Source organism: Bos taurus, chromosome 15 (assembly GCF_002263795.3).
Source record: "Bos taurus isolate L1 Dominette 01449 registration number 42190680 breed Hereford chromosome 15, ARS-UCD2.0, whole genome shotgun sequence".
Taxonomy (NCBI): Eukaryota; Metazoa; Chordata; class Mammalia; order Artiodactyla; family Bovidae; genus Bos; species Bos taurus.
Genome location: NC_037342.1, coordinates 16,996,455 through 17,017,317, shown reverse-complemented (window position 1 = coordinate 17,017,317; position 20,863 = coordinate 16,996,455). Strand labels below are relative to the sequence as shown.

General features: G+C 40.1%; 1 protein-coding gene across 3 annotated transcripts in view; it reads left to right on the top strand.

The window, feature by feature from the left end:
- ALKBH8 (alkB homolog 8, tRNA methyltransferase) overlaps nucleotides 1-20,863 on the top strand; it is a 125,320-nt gene that overhangs the window by 41,737 nt on the left and 62,720 nt on the right. For all 3 annotated transcript variants that reach the window (XM_010812311.4, XM_010812312.4, NM_001080341.2), the window contains 2 exon segments: nucleotides 813-883; nucleotides 18,527-18,633. In XM_010812311.4, coding sequence (XP_010810613.3) covers nucleotides 813-883; nucleotides 18,527-18,633 — 178 coding nt within the window.

Sequence of the window (20,863 nt, the reverse complement as noted above, 5' to 3'; positions counted from 1 at the left end):
ATGTCATGGAAAATAAAAGGGGAAAAGTAGAAACAGTGACAGACTATTTTCTTGGGCTCCAAAATCACCATGGACGGTGACTGCAGCCATGAAATTAAAAGATACTTGTTCCTTGGAAGGAAAGCTACGACAAACCTAAACAGTGTACTAAAAGCAGAGACATCACTTTGCCAACAAATGTCTATATGGTCAAAGTGTTGGTTTTCCTGTAGTCATGTATGGATGTGAGAGTTTGATCATAAAGAAGGCTGTGCACCAAGGATTTGATGCTTTCGATTGTGTGCTGCAGAAGGCTCTTGAGAGTCCCTTGGACTCCATGGAGATCAAAGCAGTAATCCTAAATGAAATCCATACTGAATATTCTTTGGAAGGACTGATGCTGAGAGTGAAGCTCCAGTACTTTGGCTACCAGATGGGAATAGCTGACTCTTTGGTAAACACCCTGATGCTGGGAATGTGTTGAAGCCAAAGAAGAAGGGAGCAGCAGAGATTGAGATGGTTAAATAGCATCACTAACTCAGTAGATATGAATTTGAGCAAACTCTGGGCATATTGAAGGACACGGAAGCCTGGCATGCTGCAGTCCACGGGGTCACAAAGAATTAGACATGGTTTAGAGACTCAACAACAGCAGCAACAACAAATTTAATTTTATTTACATTAATCTTAAATGTTTCCTTTACCTAAAATTATAGTAGATTCTTGTTTATCAAATGATGTTTTCACTATAATCCTTGAGGCTATATTTAGAGATGTCTTAAATGTACTAAAAAGAAAAGTGAAGTGACCTGTTACCCTATCTTCAATCTCAGGAATTCCTGCTCATATTGACACACATTCTGCTTTTGAGGATGAGATCATTTCTCTCAGTTTGGGATCAGAGGTAAATTTTCAAACACTTTTATTAGCTATCAGCAAATGTCTTACTTTATGCAATGCCCTTTTCATAGGATTTCTCACATTTCTCATTTCAGATGAATTAAGAGTTAAAAATGAAGTGTAAAGACACCATTAGTATTTAATTTCTTATAGAATGTGAAATTATCACAGTCTCTTCTTTTAGGTGTCCAGAGTTTTAGGTATCAGCTCACTAGATGGCAGGAAAGCCCTGTAATGGTACTTTTGTTAAGTAAAACCGAAATGGCCATTTTACAGTGATTTACTGTAGCAACATTGCCATCTAGTGGCTAAAGATAGTAACTGCAGTCTATAGATAAAACTAAAATGTGTCTGGAATTTTGATAAACTTGTTCACATATATTTAATGATTCAGTCCCGTCAAAAACTTTGAACAGTAATGGGTAATGTTGTTTTCTTTACAAATAAAGAAGAGGTTCATGTTTATTCACTGATATATTTTTATAGTATAGTTGTACTTTATTTGATCTGCTATTTGAAAGTTGCTCAGTCATGTTCTACTCTTTGCAACCCCAGGGACTATACATATTCAGTCCATGGAATTCTCCAGGCCAGAATACTGGAGTAGGCAACTTTGGCATTCTCCAGAGGATCTTTCCAACCCAGGAATTGAACCCAGGACTCCTGCATTGCAGGTGGATTCTTTACCAGCTGAGCCACAAGAGAAGCCCTTAAACTGCTATAGAAGCTATCAAAAGCATGATTTAAAGCAATCCATGCAAACTGAAGCTCTGAGGCCTTCCCTCATAGCTCAGTTGGTAAAGAATCCGCCTGCAATGCAGGAGACCCCGATTCAATTCCTGGGTCAGGAAGATCTGCTAGAGAAGGGATAGACTATCCACTCCAGTATTCTCCAGTTTCCCTTGTGGCTCAGCGGGTAAAGAATCCGCCCACAATGTGGGAGACCTGGGTTCGATCCCTGGGTTGGGAAGATCCCCTGGAGAAGGGAAAGGCTACCCATTTCAGTATTCTGGCCTGGAGAATTCCAGGGACTATATAGTTCATGGGGTCGTAAAGAGTTGGACATGACTGAGCGATTTTCACTTCACTTCATGCAAACTGAAGATAGAGTTTTAGATAGAAATCAAAATTTCAAATCTAGAAGAGTCTTTAAAATATGAGGTTGTTTCAAAATCTTACCTTGTTCCTGGATGTAAATACTGTTTTCTAGTATTTTTTGCATATGCTTAGTTCAGTTCAGATCAGTCGCTCAGTTGTGTCCGACTCTTTGCAACCCCATAGACTGCAGAAGGCCAGGCTTTCCTGTCCATCACCAACTCCCAGAGTTTACTCAAGCTCATGTCCATTGAGTCAGTGATGCCATCCAACCACCTCATCCTCTGTCATCCCCTTCTCCCGCCCTCAAGCTTTCCCAGCATCAGGGTCTTTTCAAATGAGTCAGTTCTTTGCATCATGTGGCCAAAGTATTGGAGTTTCAGCTTCAGCATCAGTCCTTCGAGTGAATATTCAGGACTGATTTCCTTTAGGATGGACTGGTTGGATCTCCTTGCAGTCCAAGGGACTCTCAAGAGTCTTCTCCAACACCATAATTCAAAAGCATCAGTTCTTCAGTGCTCAGCTTTCTTTATAGTCCAACTCTCACATTCATACATGACTACTGGAAAAACCATAGCTTTGACTAGACAGACCTTTGTTGGGAAAGTAATGTCTGCTTTTTAATATGCTGTCTAGTTTGGTCATAACTTTTCTTCTAAGGAGCATGTGTCTTGTAATTTCATGGCTGCAGTCACTATCTGTATTGATTTTGGAGCCCAAGAAAATAAAGTCTGTCACTGTTTTCACAGTTTCCCCATCTATTTTCCATGAATTAATGGAACCAGGTACCATGATCTTAGTTTTCTGGATGTTGAGTTTTAAGCCAACGTTTCATTCTCTTCTTTCAGTTTCATCAAGAGGCTCTTTAATTCTTCACTTTCTGCCATAAGGGTGGTGTCATCTGCATATGGGAGGTTATTGATACTTCTCCCAGCAATCTTGATTCCAGCTTGTGCTTCACCCAGCCGAGAGTTTCTCATGATGTACTCTGAATATAAGTTAAATAGGCAGGGTGACAATATACAGCCTTGACGTACTCCTTTTCCTATTTGGAAGCAGTCTGTTACTCCATTTGCTTGGCAACCCACTCCAGTACTCTTGCCTGGAAAATCCCATGGGTGGAGGAGCCTGGTAGGCTGCAATCCTTGGGGTCATGAAGAGTCGGACATGACTGAGCGACTTGACTTTCACTTTTTACTTTCATGCATTGGAGAAGGAAATGGCAACCCACTCCAGTGTTCTTGCCTGGAGAATCCCAGGGACAGGGGAGCCTGGTGGGCTGCCGTCTATGGGGTCACACAGGGTCAGACACGACTGAAGCGACTTAGCAGCATCGCTGAATTTTGCTTTGGCTTTTGAACTTTTGCTAAGCTTGTGTGATCATGTTGATACTGTGTCTATAGAGCTAGGGTATACGTTTGATAAGGCCAAACCATCTTATCCTCTCCACGTGTGGATTCTTACTAAGTGCTTTAAAAAGTAATGAGGACAGGAAGGGAAAAGAGCTCTTCTCTGTTTTGTTTATTTTCATTTTACCTCTTATCCTGGCTTGTAGCTTTAGGGGAACAGTAAAGAATATCTTTGTTTTTTCCTCCTAACTGTGTAACCAGTGTAGAAATGAAATAAAAGATAAATGAAAACAGAATGTCAGCAGCTGAGAAAACATGAAAGATAATGGCTTTGGATCTGTTGCCAACTGGATTTATTAATACTTCAACTCTGAATTAGAGTTAGATTTGAAAAGTAGAAGAAAGGGCTCATTGAAGAAGGTTTGGCTCTAGACCAACCAATGAGCTGAGGTGTGCCTTCTCTGTGGAGAGTTGGAAGTAAAGAAATGGAGAAAAACAGGTCTTCCTATTACTTTCACTCTTATAGAAATTCTCTCCATTCCTACAGACGTATAAAAAATGGGGCCTAAATATTCCTCCAACACCCTAAAAGGTGATTATATAGTTTTTAACGATAAGTTATAAAGAAGGGGAAAACTTGCCTCTAGTTGCAGTGAAAATCTACTGTAATCATTATCTCCATTTGGTGTCTCTGGAGTTACACACTTTTTCCTCTAGTGGAAAAAAAAAAAAAGAAGTATAATTGCCTTACAGTATTAGTTTCAGTTATACAAGCCAGATTCAGACTTAAATTGAAGAAAGTGGGGAAAACCACTACACCATTCAGGTATGACCGAAATCAAATCCCTTATCACTATACAGTGGAAGTGAGAAATAGATTTAAGGGACTAGATCTGATAGACAGAGTGCCTGATAAACTATGGACAGAGGAGGTTCATGACATTGTACAGGAGACAGGGAGCAAGACCATCCCCAAGAAAAAGAAATGCAAAAAAGCAAAATGGCTGTCTGAAGAGGCCTTACAAGTAGCTGTGAAAAGAAGAGAAGCAAAAAGCAAAGGAGAAAAGGAAAGACATACCCATTTGAATGCAGAGTTCCAAAGAATAGCAAGGAGAGATAAGAAAGCCTTCCTTAGTGATCAATGCAAAGAAATAGAGGAAAACAATAGAATGGGAAAGACTAGAGATCTCTTCAAGAAAATTAGAGATACCAAGGGAACATTTCAGGCAAAGATGGGCTCAATAAAGGACAGAAATGGTATGGACCTAACAGAAGCAGAAGTTATTAAGAAGAGATGACAGGAATACACAGAAGAACTGTACAAAAAAGATCTTCATGACCCAGATAATCTCAAAGGTGTGATCACTCCCACTCACCTAGAGCTGGATATCCTGGAATGTGAAGTCAGGTTGGCCTTAGGAAGCATCACTACAAACAAAGCTAGTGGAGGTGATGGAATTCCAGTTGAGTTATTTCAGATTCTAAAAGATGATGCTGTGAAAGTGCTGCACTCAATATGCCAGCAAATTTGGAAAACTCAGCAGTGGCCACAGGACTGGAAAAGGTCAGTTTTTATTCCAATCCCAAAGAAAGACAATGCCGAAGAATGCTCAAACTACCGCACAGTTGCACTCATCTCACACGCTAGTAAAGTAATGCTCAAAATTCTCCAAGCCAGGCTTCAGCAATATGTGAAGCATGAACTTCCAGATGTTCAAGCTTGTTTTAGAAAAGGCAGAGGAACCAGAGATCAAATTGCCAGCATCCGCTGGATCATTGAAAAAGCAAGAACATTCCAGAAAAACATCTATTTCTGCTTGATTGACTATGCCAAAGCCTTTGACTGTGTGGATCACAATAAACTGTGGAAACTTCTGAAAGAGATGGGAATACCAGACCACCTGACCTGCCTCTTGAGAAACCTGTATACAGGTCAGGAAGCAACAGTTAGAACTGGACATGGAACAACAGACTGGTTCCAAATAGGAAAAGGAGTACGTCAAGGCTGTATATTGTTACCCTGTTTATTTAACTTATATGCAGAGTACATTATGAGAAATGCTGGGCTGGAGGAAGCAGAAGCAGGAATCAAGATTGCCGGGAGAAATATAAATAACCTCAGATACGCAGACAATACCACTCTTATGACAGAAAGTGAAGAAGAACTAAAAAGCCTCTTGATGAATGTGAAAGAGGAGAGTGAAAAAGCTGGCTTAAAACTCAACATTCAAAAAACAAAGATCATGGCATCAGTCCATCACTTCATGGTAAATAGATGGGGAAAAAATGGAAGCAGTGGTACATCTTATTTTCTTAGACTCCAAAATCACTGTGGACAGTTACTGCAGCCATGAAATTAAAAGATGCTTGCCCTTGGAAGAAAAGCTTTGACAAACCTAGACAGCATATTAAAAAGCAGAGAAATCACTTTGCTGACAAAGGTCCATATAGTCAAAGCTGTGATTTTTTTCAGTAGTCATGTATGGATATGAGAGTTGTGCCGTAAATAATGCTAAGTGCTGAAGGATTGATGCTTTTGAATCTTTGGTGCTGGAGAAAGCTCTTGAGAGTTCCTTGGACAGCATGGAGATCAAATCAGTTAATTTTAAAGGAAATTAACCCTGAATATTCATTGGAAGGACTGATGCTGAAGCTGAAGCTCCATACTTTGGCCACCTGATATGAAGAGCCAACTCACTGGAAAAGACCATGATGCTAGGAAAGATTGAGGGCAGGAGAAGAGGGCGACAGAGGATAAGATGGTTGGAGGGCATCACTGACTCAGTGGGCATGAGTTTGAGCAGACTCTGGAGATAGTGAAGGACAAGGAAGCCTGGTGTGCTGCAGTCCATGGGGTCACAAAGAGTGCTTAGTCACTTAGACTGAATAACAACAACAGTTCCCCCACTATTATTATTTTACTGTTGATTTCCCGTTTTGTGGTTGTTAGCATCTGCCTTATGTATTGAGGTGCTCCTATGTTGGGTGCAGAAACATTTATAATTGTTATATCTTCTTGGATTGATCCCTTGATCATTATGTAATATGGTTCTTTGTCTCTTGTAATATTCTTTATTTTAAAGTCTATTTTATCTGATATGAGTATTGCTACTCCAGCTTTCTTTTAATTTCCATTTGCATGGAATATCTGTTTCTGTCCCCTTCTTTCAGTCAATATGTGCCCCTAGGTCTGAAGTGGGTCACTTGTAGACAGCATATATAGGGTTTTGTTTGTATATCCATTTAGTTAGTTGTGTCTTTTGGTTGGAGCATTTAATCCATTTACATTCAAATTACTTATCAATATGTATGTTCCCCTTACCATTTTTTAAATTGTTTTGGTGGATCTTTTTCTTCTCTTGTGTTTTCTGCCTAGAGAAGTTCCTTTAGCATTTGTTGTAAAGCTGGTTTGGTGGTGCTGAATTCTCTTCTCTTTTGCTTTACTGTGAAACTCTTGATTTCTCTGTTGAATCTAAATGAGATCCTCGCTGGGTAGAGTAATCTTGCTTTTAGGTTTTCCCCTTTCATCATTTTAAGTATATCCTGTCACTCCCTTCTGGTCTGTAGCTCCCAGGTAGGAGTCAAGGAAGGGAAACTGGTTTCTTGTGGTCTTTGATTTTAACTTTTCTTAAAGGTTGGAAACTAAGCAGTCATGTGTAATATAGGTGTGTGTGTGTGTGTATGTGTGTGTGTGTGTGTGTGTTAGTCATTCATTCATGTCCAACTTTTTGTGACCTCGTGAACTATTGTCTACCAGGCTCCTTTGTCCATGGAATTCTCCAGGCAAGAATACTGGAGTGGGTTGCCATTCCCTTCTCTAGGGGATCTTCCCAACCCAGAACTTGAACCTGGGTCTCCTGAATTGCAGGCAGATTTTTTACCATCTGAGCAACCAGGGAATCCCGTGTAGTATAGGTAGGAGATTTAAATTCCTCTGCTTTGGAAAAATATGGTATACCAGAAGGCTTCTCTTCTAGGTACTTTTCAGCTTAGGAAAGTATACTTTTGGGAGTATCATCTTTTGTAGAGTGACAAAAAGCTGTATTTATTTTACTAAAAATATACTGAGTTCCTCTTCACCCCAACAGTGGACTAATTATCTTATGATATGGTGGGATTCTGTATTTATAAATCCAGGGAACATGTTAACAGATATTTTTGTTATTGCTGTATTTTTTTGTAAGTAATTTGTTTCAGTCTTGTATCTCTGCAGTTGTATTTGTCTCTTCTTTTCTTTTTCTCCTTTTCTACTTGTCAGGATAAAACAGTAATCTGAGTTCTTGTTCACGGAGCCGAAGAATGAACTTTATAAACACGCAAATAGTCACACAGGCAGGGTTTTATTTTGAAGGAGAGAGAGAAATATAAAGCTCCCAGCATAGACACTGAGAGGGGGTGAAGTGCCCCAAAAGGGCATCAATTATAGCGGTTTATATCTTTACCAGTATTGATCTGTTCATTTTTGGTTGGCTCACATCCCTGATGTATATAATTTCTGACCAATTAGTTTGAAAGTCCCTATGTCTTCCAGTTTTGTTATTTTTATGACTTTTTAAAAAATTCCTCTGTCCTTGAGTTTTCTTAGACATTGGGTCACCATCCTGTGACTCTTTCTCATGACCCCACGCCATCATTTAAGGACCGGATAAGGACCAGAAGTATGGGCTAAGAGTTAATGGTCCATCTAGTGTTTTCCTATCTGATAAGTTGGTCAACAGTTACTGATTGTTCTGTCTTGAGTCTGGATATTTTGTGACCCTCCATGCCAGGGAGACTTTCCTCTGAATGCCTGGAATCTGGAACAACAAGTATAGCTTTAAGTCAGTGGAGCAAAATGTTTATATGGGAGAAGGAGTTGAAGTTAAAAAAATGAACTGAGGTCCTGGCCCTACAGTGACTACCTAACAATTTCTACCTCACAAATGTGGCAGACATGGCCATGGTGAGGTATGTGGAATCCTTTGTGTGCTGTTTAAAATAAAAAGCAAACTTACTTACAAGTTGTTACTGAACCAAATTTGTATCTGCTTGCCTGAAAAGAGTAAAGCCAATCTGCTGACACTGTATTGTGGGGAGGAAGAGTGCAGCATTTTTTGTAAAGGCATCAATACAAGAAGAATGGGTGGCTTATGCTCTAAAACCCTGAAGTCTTCAAAGAGTTTCAGAAAAGCTTTTTAAAAGGCAAGGTGAGGGAGGGGAGTGTCCCAGGGTATGTGATCAGCTCTTGCAGAGTTCTCTGATTGATTGATGATAATCAGTCTTTAGGCACCAGAAGTTTGGGAGCTACATGTTCATAATCATCAAGTAGTTAATTTCTTCCTTTGGTGGTGGTTTTAGCATCTAAAAACTCAGGAAATATGTGTCAGATACTACTACCTAGGCACTACTGAGAGGAGCTAAAACAGAGGCTATGGGGAGAGGTCTGTCCCAGGAAAGCCCAATAGGGTCCTGCCCAGTTGCAGTTTGAATCCCATGGAAAAGTTAGTGCAACTACAGAAGATTTATATTTGGCAGGCTTCTTTGTAGTCTGCTAAATTCTCAGGCATGAAATATTTTCTCCAGCTAAATATATCCTCTCAGCTTTCTGCATTCTCTATGAATCACACATCATTCTTCATGTCTTATTGTCTCTTGTTGATATATCCTTAAGAGTTTCAAAAGGTTAAAGGTCTCAGCCTATTTTTAACCAATAAGGATCAGGATTAAATTTGTCTTCTTTCTCAGAAGTGCTCCCAGAGTGTTATATGTTTTCATTTTCCTGTTTAGCCAGCATGGAGGAGATCAGTGTCATGGACTTTTCGGTTATGCATCTGTCAACTTAAAAAATATTCAAAACCTATAAGTTGAGAGTTACGTTTTATTCTGTGGGAATTTTTAGGACTTCAAGTCTGGGAGACAGCATCTCAAGTAACCCTGAGAGAACTGGTCTGAGGAGGTAAAAAGGGGAGCGAAGTTTTGTAGCCAAAGGCAGTAGTCTGAACGTCAAAAGATTGTTAAAAAGAAAACCAGATATCCCAAGTTAAGGAATTTAATGCTTTTCTGTGTATGGGAAGATGCACGTGTCTGGGCTCACTGAAATCATTCCTATAATATGCATCTTGCTGTCCTGGGGTCAGTGTCCTGAGCTTTTTCACATCCTGAACTTCCATGGGGCTCATTGTAGGGAGTGGTTGCAGTCTGATAGCTGCTAGATCACAGGTTTCTTCTTCTTCCTGAGTGCCCCCAGAGCTTACCAGCCCACATTATTATTGTTCAGTTACTAAGAGATGTCTGACTTTTTGTGACCCATGGACTGCAGTACACCAGGTTTCTCTGTCCTCCAGTATTTCCCAGTGTTTGGTCAGATTCATGTCCATTGACTTGGTGATGCTTTCTAACCACCTCATCCTTTGTCACTCCCTTCTTTTGTCTTCAGTCTTTCCAGCATCAGGGTCTTTTCCAATGAGTCACTGCAATTGCTGATGACTGTGACATCCTTGTTTACTGATTCAGCAGGAAATATTTCATTTCTCACATCTTATCTTTACTTCAGTAAATACTTGATAACTATGCAGTTTCCTTTCTGTTGTATTTGGTTGTGTTAAAGGTTTTATGAGAGCTGCATGTTTAGGGTTTTTTGTTTGCTTTGAACTAAATATTATCTTTAATCTTGCCCCATTGTTGCAGGAGAAGGGGGTGTGAGAAAACAGTCATGTCCCAGGTCTTGGGTGAGTTCCTGGGATGGCTGCCAAGTGAGGATTCTTGGCTTCATGTGGAAAAGAATTCTAGAGTGAGCCATAGTAAAGTAAAAGATCTTGTAGAGAGATAAACATTCCATAGACAGAATGTGGACACTCTCAGAAGGCGAGAATAAGATTTCAGGCTGTGGTGTATTTAGTTTATGGGCTGGGTAATTACATATGCTAAGAAGTAGGAGGACTGTTGTAACCGTTTGAGAGAAGGGGCAGAAGTTTCCCGGAGCTGGGCCACAGCCCACTTTTTGTCTTTTTATGGTCAACCTGGAACCTGTCATGGTGTCTGAGAATGTGTCATTTAGCATGCTAATGCACTGCAATAAAAGTATAATAAGGCTCAAGTGCTTTTGCAATTCGAATCTTCAGCCATCTTGGGCCACATTGGTTATAACCAGTTTTGTTGTATCCTCAATGGATGTGTCATTGTTATAGTGATTGTATCCTGTTGCCTTTCTTCCTGTCTTATCATGAGCTTGCTGCGAACTTGATCTTTATTGACTCAGAAAATAAAATATGTAAAACCGAAAAGAATAATTGGAAAAACTTCCAGTGGAGCAAAGCTGTCACAGGGCAGAATGATTCAGCAGTTGCTGGCAAGGATTGTTGATTGTGAATCCTTAATAAATATTTGAAAAAGTCTTTTTTTTTTTTTTCTTTCTTGGTCTTTAACAAGCAGTGTTTTCAGGAAAACATTATAGATTTTATAATATTCCCTCCCTGTTGTTTGACCTGAGACCATGACAGGGAGGGAACACAGTCCTGCCCATCAACAGAAAATTGGCTTAAAGATTTACTGAGCATGGCCCCGCCCATCAGAACAAGTCCCAGTTTCCCCCACAGTCAGTCTCTCTGATCAGGAAGCTTTCATAAGCCTCTTATCCTTATCCATCAGGTGGCTGACAGAATGAAAACCAGAATCACAGAAAACTAATCAAACTGATCACATAGACCACAGCCTTGTCTAACTCAGTGCAACTATGAGCAATGCCATGTAGGGCCATCCAAGACGGACAGTTCATGGTAGAGTTTTGACAAAACATGGTCCACTGGAGAAGGCAATGGCAAACCACTTCAGTATTCTTGACTTGAGAACCCCATGAACAGTGTGAGAAAGCAAAAAGACAGGACACTGAAAGATTAGCTCCCCAGGTTGGTAGGTGCCCAATATGCTACTGGAGAAGAGTGGAGAAATAACTCCAGAAAGAATGAAGAAATGGAGCCAAAGCAAAAACAACATCCAGTTGTGGATGTGACTGGTGAAGGAAGTAAAGTCTGATGATGTAGAAAATAATATTGCATAGGAACCTGGAGTGTTAGGTCCATGAATCAAGGTAAATTACAAGTGGTCAGACAGGAGTTGGCAAGAGTGAACATCGACTTTAGAAATCAGTGAACTCAAATGGACTGGAATGGACGAATTTAACTCAGATGACCATTATATCTACTACTGTGGGCAAGAATCCCTTAGAAGAAATGGAATAGCCTCATAATCAACAAAAGAGTCTGAAATGCAGTGCTTGGGTGCAATCTCAAAAATGACAGAATGATCTCTGTTTGTTTCCAAGGCAAACCATTCAATATCACAGTAATCCAAGTCCATGCCCCAACCAGTAGTGCTGAAGAAGCTGAAGTTGAATGGTTCTGTGAAGACCTACAATACCTTCTAGAACTAACACCCCAAAAAGATGTCCTTTTCATTGTAGGGGACTGGAATGCAAAAGGAGGAAGTCAATAGATATATGAAGTAACAGGCAAGTTTGGCCTTGGAGTACAAAATGAAGCAGGGCAAAGGCTAACAGAGTTTTGACAAGAGAACACACTGGTCATAGCAAATACCCTCTTCCAACAACACAAAAGGCGACTCTACACATGGACATCACCAGGTGGTCAATACCGAAATCTGATTGATTATATTCTTTGCAGCCAAAGATGGAGAAGCTCTATAGAGTCAGCAAAAACAAGAATGGGAGCTGACTGTGACTCAGATCATGAACTCCTTATTGCAGAGTTCAGACTTGAAGAAAGTATGGAAAACCACTACATCATTCAGGTATGACCTAAATCAAATCCCTTATAATTATACAGTGGAAGTGACAACTAGATTAAAGTGATTAGACCTGATAGAGTGCTTGAAGAACTATGGATGGAGGTTCGTGACATTGTACAGGAGGCAGTGATCAAGACCATCCCCAAGAAAAAGAAATGCAAAAAGGCAAAATGGTTGCCTGAGGAGGCCTTACAAATAGCTGAGAAAAGAAGAGAAGCAAAAGTCAAAGGAGAAAAGGAAAGATATACCCATCTGAATGCAGAGTTCCAAAGAATAGCAAGGAGAGACAAGAAAGCCTTCCTCAGTGATCAATGCAAAGAAATAGAGGAAAACAATAGAATGGAAGAGACTAGAGATCTCTTCAAGAAAATTAGAGATACCAAGGGGACATTTCATGCAAAGATGGGCTCAATAAAGGGCAAAAATGGTATGGATCTAACAGAAGCAGAAGATATTAAGAGAGGAGGTAGCAAGAATACACAGAAAACTATACAAAAAAGATCTTCATGACCCAGATAACCAGGATGATATGATCATTCACCTAGAGCTAGACATCCTAGAATGCAAAGTCAAGTGGGCCTTAGGAAGCATCACTACAAACAAAGCTAGTGGAGGTGATGGAATTCCAATTGAGCTATTTCAAATCCTAAAAGACGATGCCGTGAAAGTGCTGCACTCAATATGTCAGCAAATTTGGAAAACTCAGCAGGGGCCACAGGACTGGAAAAGATCAGTTTTCATTCCAATCCCAAAGAAAGACAATGCCAAAGAATGTTCAAACTACTGTACAATTGGACTCATCTCACATGCTAGCAAAGTAATGCTCAAAATTTTTCAAGCCAGGCTTCAACAGTATGTGAACCGTGAACTCCCATATGTTCCAGCTCGATTTAGAAAAGGCAGAGGAACCAGAGATCAAGTTGCCAACTTCTGTTGAATCATCACAAAAGCAAGAGAGTTCCAGAAAAAGTCTACTTCTTCTTTATTGACTACACCCAAGCCTTTGACTGTGTGGTTCACAACAAACTGTGGAAAATTCTTCAAGAGATGGGAATACCAGACCACCTTACCTGCCTCCTGAGAAATCTGTATGCAGGTCAAGAAGCAACAATTAGAACTGGAAATGGAACAACAGACTGGTTCCAAATTGGGAAAGGAGCATGTCAATGCTGTATATTGTCACCTTCCTTACTATTTAACTTCTATGCAGAGTACATCATGGGAAATGCCTGGCTGGATGTAGCACAAGCTGGAATCAAGATTGCTAGGAGAAATATCAATAACCTCATACGCAGATAACACCACCCTAATGGCAGAAAGTGAAGAAGAACTAAAGAGTCTCTTGATGAAAGTGAAAGAGGAGAGTGAAAAACTCGACTTAAAGCTCAGCATTCAGAAAACTAAGATCATGACATCCAGTCCCATCCCTTCATGGCAGATAGATGGGGAAACAATGGAAACAGCGACAGACTTTATTTTGGGGGGCTCCAAAATCACTGCAGATGGTGACTGCAGCCATCAAATTAAAAGATACTTGTTCCTTGGAAGAAAAACTATGACAAACGTAGACAGCATATTAAAAAGCAGAGACATTACTTTGCTGACAAAGGTCCGTCTAGTCAAAGCTATCTTTTCTCCTGTTGTCATGTATGGATGTGAGAGTTGGACTATAAAGAAAGCGGAGTGCTGAAGAATTGATGCTTTTGGAACTCTCATGTTGGAGAAGACTCTTTGAGAGTCCCCTGGACTGCAAAGAGATCAAACCAGTAAGTTCTAAGGCAAATCAGTCCTGAATATTCATTGGAAGGGTGATGCTGAAGCTGAAACTCCAATACTTTGGCTACCTGATGCGAAGAACTGACTCTTTTGCAAAGACCCTGATGCTGGGAAAGATTGAGGGCAGGAGGAGAAGGGGTCGACAGAGGATGAGATGGCTGGATGGCGTCACTGACTCAATGGACATGGGTTTGAGCCAGCTCTGGGAGTTGGTGATGGACAGGGAAGCCTGGGGTTCTTCACTCCTTGGCTTTGCAGAGTCAGATGTGACTGAGCAACTGAATTGAAGTGATAAAACTGTAGAGTCTGAGTCTAGTATCTGATGATATTTTCCCATCAAGTGTTTTCACCCAGATTGATTTCATTCCTTTGAGTCATAGCTGATCATGTTTGTGTGTGCTCAGTTGTGTCTGACTCTTTGCAACCATTTGGACTGTAGCCCTCCAGGCTCCTCTCTAGGGGTTTTTCCAGGCAAGAATCCTGGAGTGGGTTTCCATTTCCTCCTCCAGGGATCCTCCCAACCCAGGGATTTGACCCAGGGATGGAACCCACATCTCCTGTGTCTCTTGCATTGCAGGTAGATTCTTTACCACTGAGCCAAATTAATAATAATCTATTATTGTTTCTTTTTTGTGGACCTTAGTGTTTATTCAGAAAATTGAAGCCTATATGTATGTTTGCTTTAAAATGGGCTACAGTGGTACTTTTCTCCCTTTTCCCAACATATAATAATGAAATTTTTTAGACAGAAAAGTTGATCATATTATACAGTAAGTCTGTATAAATTCACCACCTAGATACTACAGTTAACATTTTAATATATCTGCTTTATTAAATGTCTGTCCATCTATTGATCCTCAGTCTGTCAGCCCATCTTCTGTTAGTTATACATTTCAGGGAAGTTTCAGGTTTCAGTACGTTTCATGTCCCAAACATAATTTATCTACAGTGTTTTTAAAATAGAATGCTTTTGGAGTGTGGAGAGTGCTTTATGGACTGTTTGAAATTATGTGTCATCATTTGGAATAGATAATTGGAAAACTAAATTCTATCATCATACTTTATTTTCTATACTTAGTTTGAAAGGGCATATGAGAAAATGAAAAAGAGTTTTTTAGACCAGTATTATTGTTGTTCAGTCGCTCACTCATGTACGACTCTTTGCAACCCCATGGACTAACATGCCAGAGTTCCCTGTCCTTCACTATCTCCTGGAGTTTGCTCAGACTCATGTCCCTTGAGTCAGTGATGCCATCCAACTGTCTCATCCTCTCTCACCCGCTTCTCTTCCTGCCCTCAATCTTTCCCAGCATCAAGGTCTTTTCCAGTGAGTTGGCTCTTTGCATCAAGTGGTCAAAGTGTTGGAGCTTCAGCTTCAGCATCAGTCCTTCCAGTGAATACTCAGGACTGATTTCCTTTAGGATTGAGTGGTTTGATCTCTGTGTTGTCCAAGGGACTCTCAGGAGTCTTCTCAGTACCACAGATTTGAAAACATTGATTCTTTGGCACTCAGCCTTCATGGTCCAACTCTCACATTCATATATGACTACTGGAAAAACCATAGCTTTGACTATGTGGACCTTTGTTGGCAAAGTGATGACTCTACTTTTTAATACGCTGTCTAGGTTGGTCACAGCTTTTCTTTCAGGGAGCCAAATGTCTTTTAATTTCATGATAGTGATCACTCTCTGCAGTGATTTTGGAGCCCAAGGAAATAAATTCTGTCACTGTTTTCATTTTTTCTCTATCTGCTTGCCATGGAGTGATGGGACCGGATGCCATGATCTTCGTTTTCTGTTTTTCTTTTAGATCTTAGATTTTTGAATGTTGAGTTTTAATCCAGCTTTCTCACTCTCCTCTTTCACACTTCATCAAGAGGCTCTTTAATTTTTCTTCACTTTCTGCCATTCGGGTGGTGTCATCAGCATATCTGAAGTTATTGATATTCCTCCCGGAAATCTTGATTCCAGCTTGTGCTTCATCCAGCCCAGCATTTTGCATGATGTACTCTGCACAGAAGTTAAATAAACTGGTGACAGTATGCAGCCTTGACATACTCCCTTCCCAATTTGGAACCAGTTCGTTTTTCCATGTCCAGTTGGTTCTAACTGTTGCTTCTTGACCCACATACAAGTTTCACAGGAGGCTGGTAGGATGGTCTGGTTTTCCCAATTCTTTAAGAATTTTCCACATGTTGTTGTGGAAAGTCAAAGGCTTTAGCATAGTCAATGAAGCAGAAGTAGATGTTTTTCTGAAATTCCCTTGCTTTTTCTATGATCCAGTGGTTGTTGGCAATTTGATCTCTGGTTCCTCTGCCTTTTCTAAATCCAGCTTGTACATCTGGGAGTTCTTGGTTCACATACTGTTGAAACCTAGCTTGAAGGATTTTGAGCATGATCTTGCTAGCATGTGAACTGAGTGCAACTGTGCAGAAGGGCAAGCCCTTCTTTGGAATTGGAATGAAAACTGACCTTTTCCAGTCCTGTGGCCACTGCTGAGTTTTCCAAATTTGTTGGTATATGGAGCGTAGCACTTTAATAGTATCATCTTTTAGGATTTGAAATAGCTCAACTGGAATTCCATCACCTCCCCTAGCTTTGTTTCTAGTGATGCTTCCTAAGGACTGCTTGACTTCATGCTCCAGGATGTCTGGCTGTTGGTGATTGATCACACCATCATGGTTATCTGGGTCATTAAGACTTTCTTGTACAGTTCTTCTGTGTTTTCTTGCTACCTCGTCTCAATATCTTCTGCTTCTATTAGATCCATACCATTTTTGTCCTTTATTGTGCTCATCTTTGCATGAAATGTTACCTTTATATCTCTAATTTTCTTGAAAAGATCTCTAGTCTTTCCCATCCCATTGTTTTGCCCTGTTTCTTTGCATTGATCACTTTAAAAGGCTTTCTTATTCTCTGTGTGCTATTCTTTGGACTCTGCATTCAGATGGGTGTATCTTTCCTTTTCTCTTTTGCCTTTCATTTCTCTGCTTTTTACAGCTATTTGTAAGGCCTCCTCAAACAACCATTTTTGCTTTTTTTTTTAATTTTATTTTTAAACTTTACATAATTGTATTAGTTTTGCCAAATATCGAAATGAATCCGCCACAGGTATACATGTGTTCCCCATCCTGAACCCTGCTCCCTCCTCCCTCCCCATACCATCCCTCTGGGTCGTCCCAGTGCACCAGCCCCAAGTATCCAGTATCGTGCATTAGCCATTTTTGCTTTTTGCATTTTTTTTTCTTGGGGATGGTTTTGATCACTGCCTGCTGTACAGTGTTATGAACCTCCATCCATAGTTTTTCAGGCACTCTGTTTACCAGATCTAATCCCTTGAGTCTATTTGTCACTTCTACTGTATAGTCATAAAGTATTTGACTTAGGTCATACCTGAATGGCCTGGTGGTTTTCCCTGTTTTCTTCAATTTAAGTCTGAATTTTGCAATAAGGATCAATATAATTCTATATAATTTATGAAGAATTTTCATGTGTATCATCTGTTTTACCCAATATTATTATTATTAATAGGTATTAGTTACTAAATGCTTGCTTTGGTGCCTAGTGCTGTCCTAAATTTACCTCTGATGAAGGTATTATGCTAAATAATGTTCATCCCGCTGATACTAACTTGGCATATTTATTTTTCACATGGATTGATTTGTTCACTTAAATTTTTTTTAGCCCTTTGATGTGCCTTTTAAAAATTCACATTTAGAGATTTCCCTTGTGGTCCCATGGCTAAGATGGTACTCCAAATTCAAGAGCCCCAGGTTCAATTCCTGGTCAGGAAACTAGATCCCATGTACTGCAACTAAGACCCAGTGCAGCCAAATAAATAAATAAGAGAATATTTAAGTCTAAAATGTTGTGTCACTTTAAAGGAAAAATGAATTACATGAAAATCTGCATGTAATAGTTACTTCTCCTTAAATTGTTAATTGTTAATATTCTAAAATGGGCTTCCCACATGGCACTAGTGATAAAGAACCCACTTGCCAGTGCAAGAGATATAAGAGATACACGTTCAGTTCCTAAGTCAGGAAGATCCTCTGGAGGAAGGCATGGCAACCCACTGCAGTATTCTTGCCTGGAGAATCCCATGGACGAAGGAACCTGGCAGGCTACAGTCCAGAGAGTCACAAAAAGTTGGACATGACTGAAGTGACTTCGCATGCCTGCATATGAATAATATCTACTGTTTTTGTACTTACAATGTACCAGATACTATGACAATCCTTTAAAAATTGAGGAAACTGGACACAGAGGTGTTAAATAAGTTGTCCTGAATCATATGGCCAGTAAGTGAAAAAGCCAAGATATGAATGTTTCAGGTTCTAAGTCCTTGAATTTGACTACTAATGTTTTTCATAGTATGAATGCTTCTCTGACCACCTGCATCATAATTTCCTTAGGTAATTGTTAGAAATGCAGATTCCTGAGCCTTACTGTAGACCTACTTTTAGTCATTCAGTTGATTCTTATGTGCACTGAAGTTTGAGAACCACTGTGCTATGCTTTCCTATAAACATTACCATGTTTTAATCTCTATTAGCTTAGAAAGATAGAATCAGTGAATTGCTCTTATCTTTGGAGTGTATGACTTTTTGGGTTGATTGATCTTCATGCTTTTGCCTTTATTTCAAGATTGTCATGGATTTTAAGCACCCAGATGGTATGACAGTGCCAGTTATGCTGCCTTGTCGGAGTTTGCTGGTGATGACAGGAGAATCTAGATACCTTTGGACCCATGGGTATGTACTGAGATGACCCAGATGACAGGATACCTTTTGCCTTGTGGGAGTCTCATTCTTTTCTGAGCCACTAGAACCATGCCTCAGGCTTGCACATTGAGGCTTGCACATGTCCTGGCTTCCCCAGGGACATCTATGGCTTTTTAAAAAACTCTTTATTTTGAAAAAATATCAAATTTAAAGAAAAATTATAAGCATAATATGGTGAATTCCCTTCACCTTTCACATAGGTTTACCAATTGTGAATATTCTGCTGTCTGTTTTCATTGCTGCCAAAATCTTGTCTCTATGTCCACTGCTGCCGCACAGAAATATGAAGAAAGAGTTTGGAAGAAATAGAAATCTGGCTTTAATCCTCAGCTTTTGAAGCTAAGGAGGGAGGATTGCTTGAGTCCCAGGAGTTCTGGGTAGTACACTATGCTGATCAGGTGTCTGCACTGTTTGTCATCACTTTTTTCTCTAATGTGTTATTGTTGTTATTATTTTTGCTCAGTCTTTGAGAGGAAGTTGCAGCTATGATGACCTTTTATCTTTACATGGTTCATTGCATATTTTTAAGGAGCAGGAACATTGTCTGTATTAGGGGTTGGCAAACTATGGCTCTTGAGCTAACTTCAGCCCTTATTTTTACATAGCTCTTGATCTAAAAGTGGTTTTACATTTTTAAAGTGTTGTAAAGAACAAAAACAAAAAAGAATATGGTGATAGAGACTATAGATCACCTTCTATGCCTGAAATACATACTATCTGGTCTTGTTACAGAAAAAGTTTTCCAGCCCCTTATTCTACGAAACTGCAGTGTATGCCTCAAATTCAGGAAATTCAACATTGATCAAATGCTCTTATCAGGCTCATACAATCCATTTTGAAAATTTGCTAGTTGCAGTTTATACTACTGTTAAAGAAAACCAGACCTTGACAGTAGTTAGAGCAACAAAAACAGATTTTACTCAGGAACTGTTGGAATAAAGGAAGAGAGTATAGGGGTGGACTCAATTTCAAATGTAATAAGGAAAAATGGAGATTTATAGGCAGGGAGCCCGGGGTTGAGGGTAGGGCAGTGTGTATGGATAGAAAATTACTAACAAGAAACATCAGTAGGAAGGGAAAATTCTGGCTACAATAGGATTCTTCCTGAAGGCAGGCCACAGTGATCAGACATCACCTGGGGGAAAGATAGGTGTAAGGAATTTGGTCAGTTACCAAGGATGATCAGATAATGGAGGATAGTGGATTGTGGCTAAACTGACTTAACAGGATTCTTGCTAAAATGGGGCTCTAGACATGCCTAGGAGAAGGCAATGCACCCCACTCCAGTACTCTTGCCTGGAAAATCCCATGGACGGAGGAGCCTGGTGGGCTGCAGTCCATGGGGTTGCTAAGAGTCGGACACGACTGAAGTGACTTAGCAGAAGCAGCAGCAGCAGACATGCCTAAGGACAGGGCCTATTTGGGCTCAGAGTCACTTTAGTTCAGTAGCTCAGTCATGTCCAGCTCTTTGCAACCCCATGGACTGCAGCACGTCAGGTTTCCCTGTCCATCACCAACTCCCAGAGCTTGCTCAAACTCATGTGCATTGAGTCAGTGATGCCATCCAACCATCTTGTCCTCTGTTGCCCCCTTCTGCCTTCAATCTTTCCCAGCATCAGCATCTTTTCCAATGAGTCAGTTCTTTGCATAAGGTACCAAAGTATTGGAGCTTCAGCTTCAGCATCAGTCCTTCCAGTGAATATTCAAGACTGATTTCCTTTAGGATTGACTGGTTTGATCTCCTTGCAGTCCAAGGGACTCTCAAGAGTCTTCTCCAACACCACAGTTCAAAAGCATCATTTCTTTGGCACTCAGCTTTCTTTATGATCCAGCTCTCACATCCATACATGACAACTGGAAAAACTATAGCTTTGACTATATGGACCTTTGTTGGTGAAGTAATGTCTCTGTTTTTTAATATGCTGCCTAGGTTTGTCATAACTTTTCTTTCAAGGAGTAAGTGTCTTTTAATTTAATGGCTGCAGTCACCATCTGCAGTGATTTTGGAGCCCTTCAAGAAAATAAAGTCTGTCATTGTTTGCATTGTTTCCCCATCTATTTCCTATGAAGTGATGGGATCAGATGCCATGATCCTAGTTTTTTGAATGTTGAGTTTTAAGCCAGGTTTTTCATTCTCCTCTTTGAACTTCATCAAGAGGCAATTTAGTTCTTTTTCTCTTTCTGCCATAAGGGTGGTGTC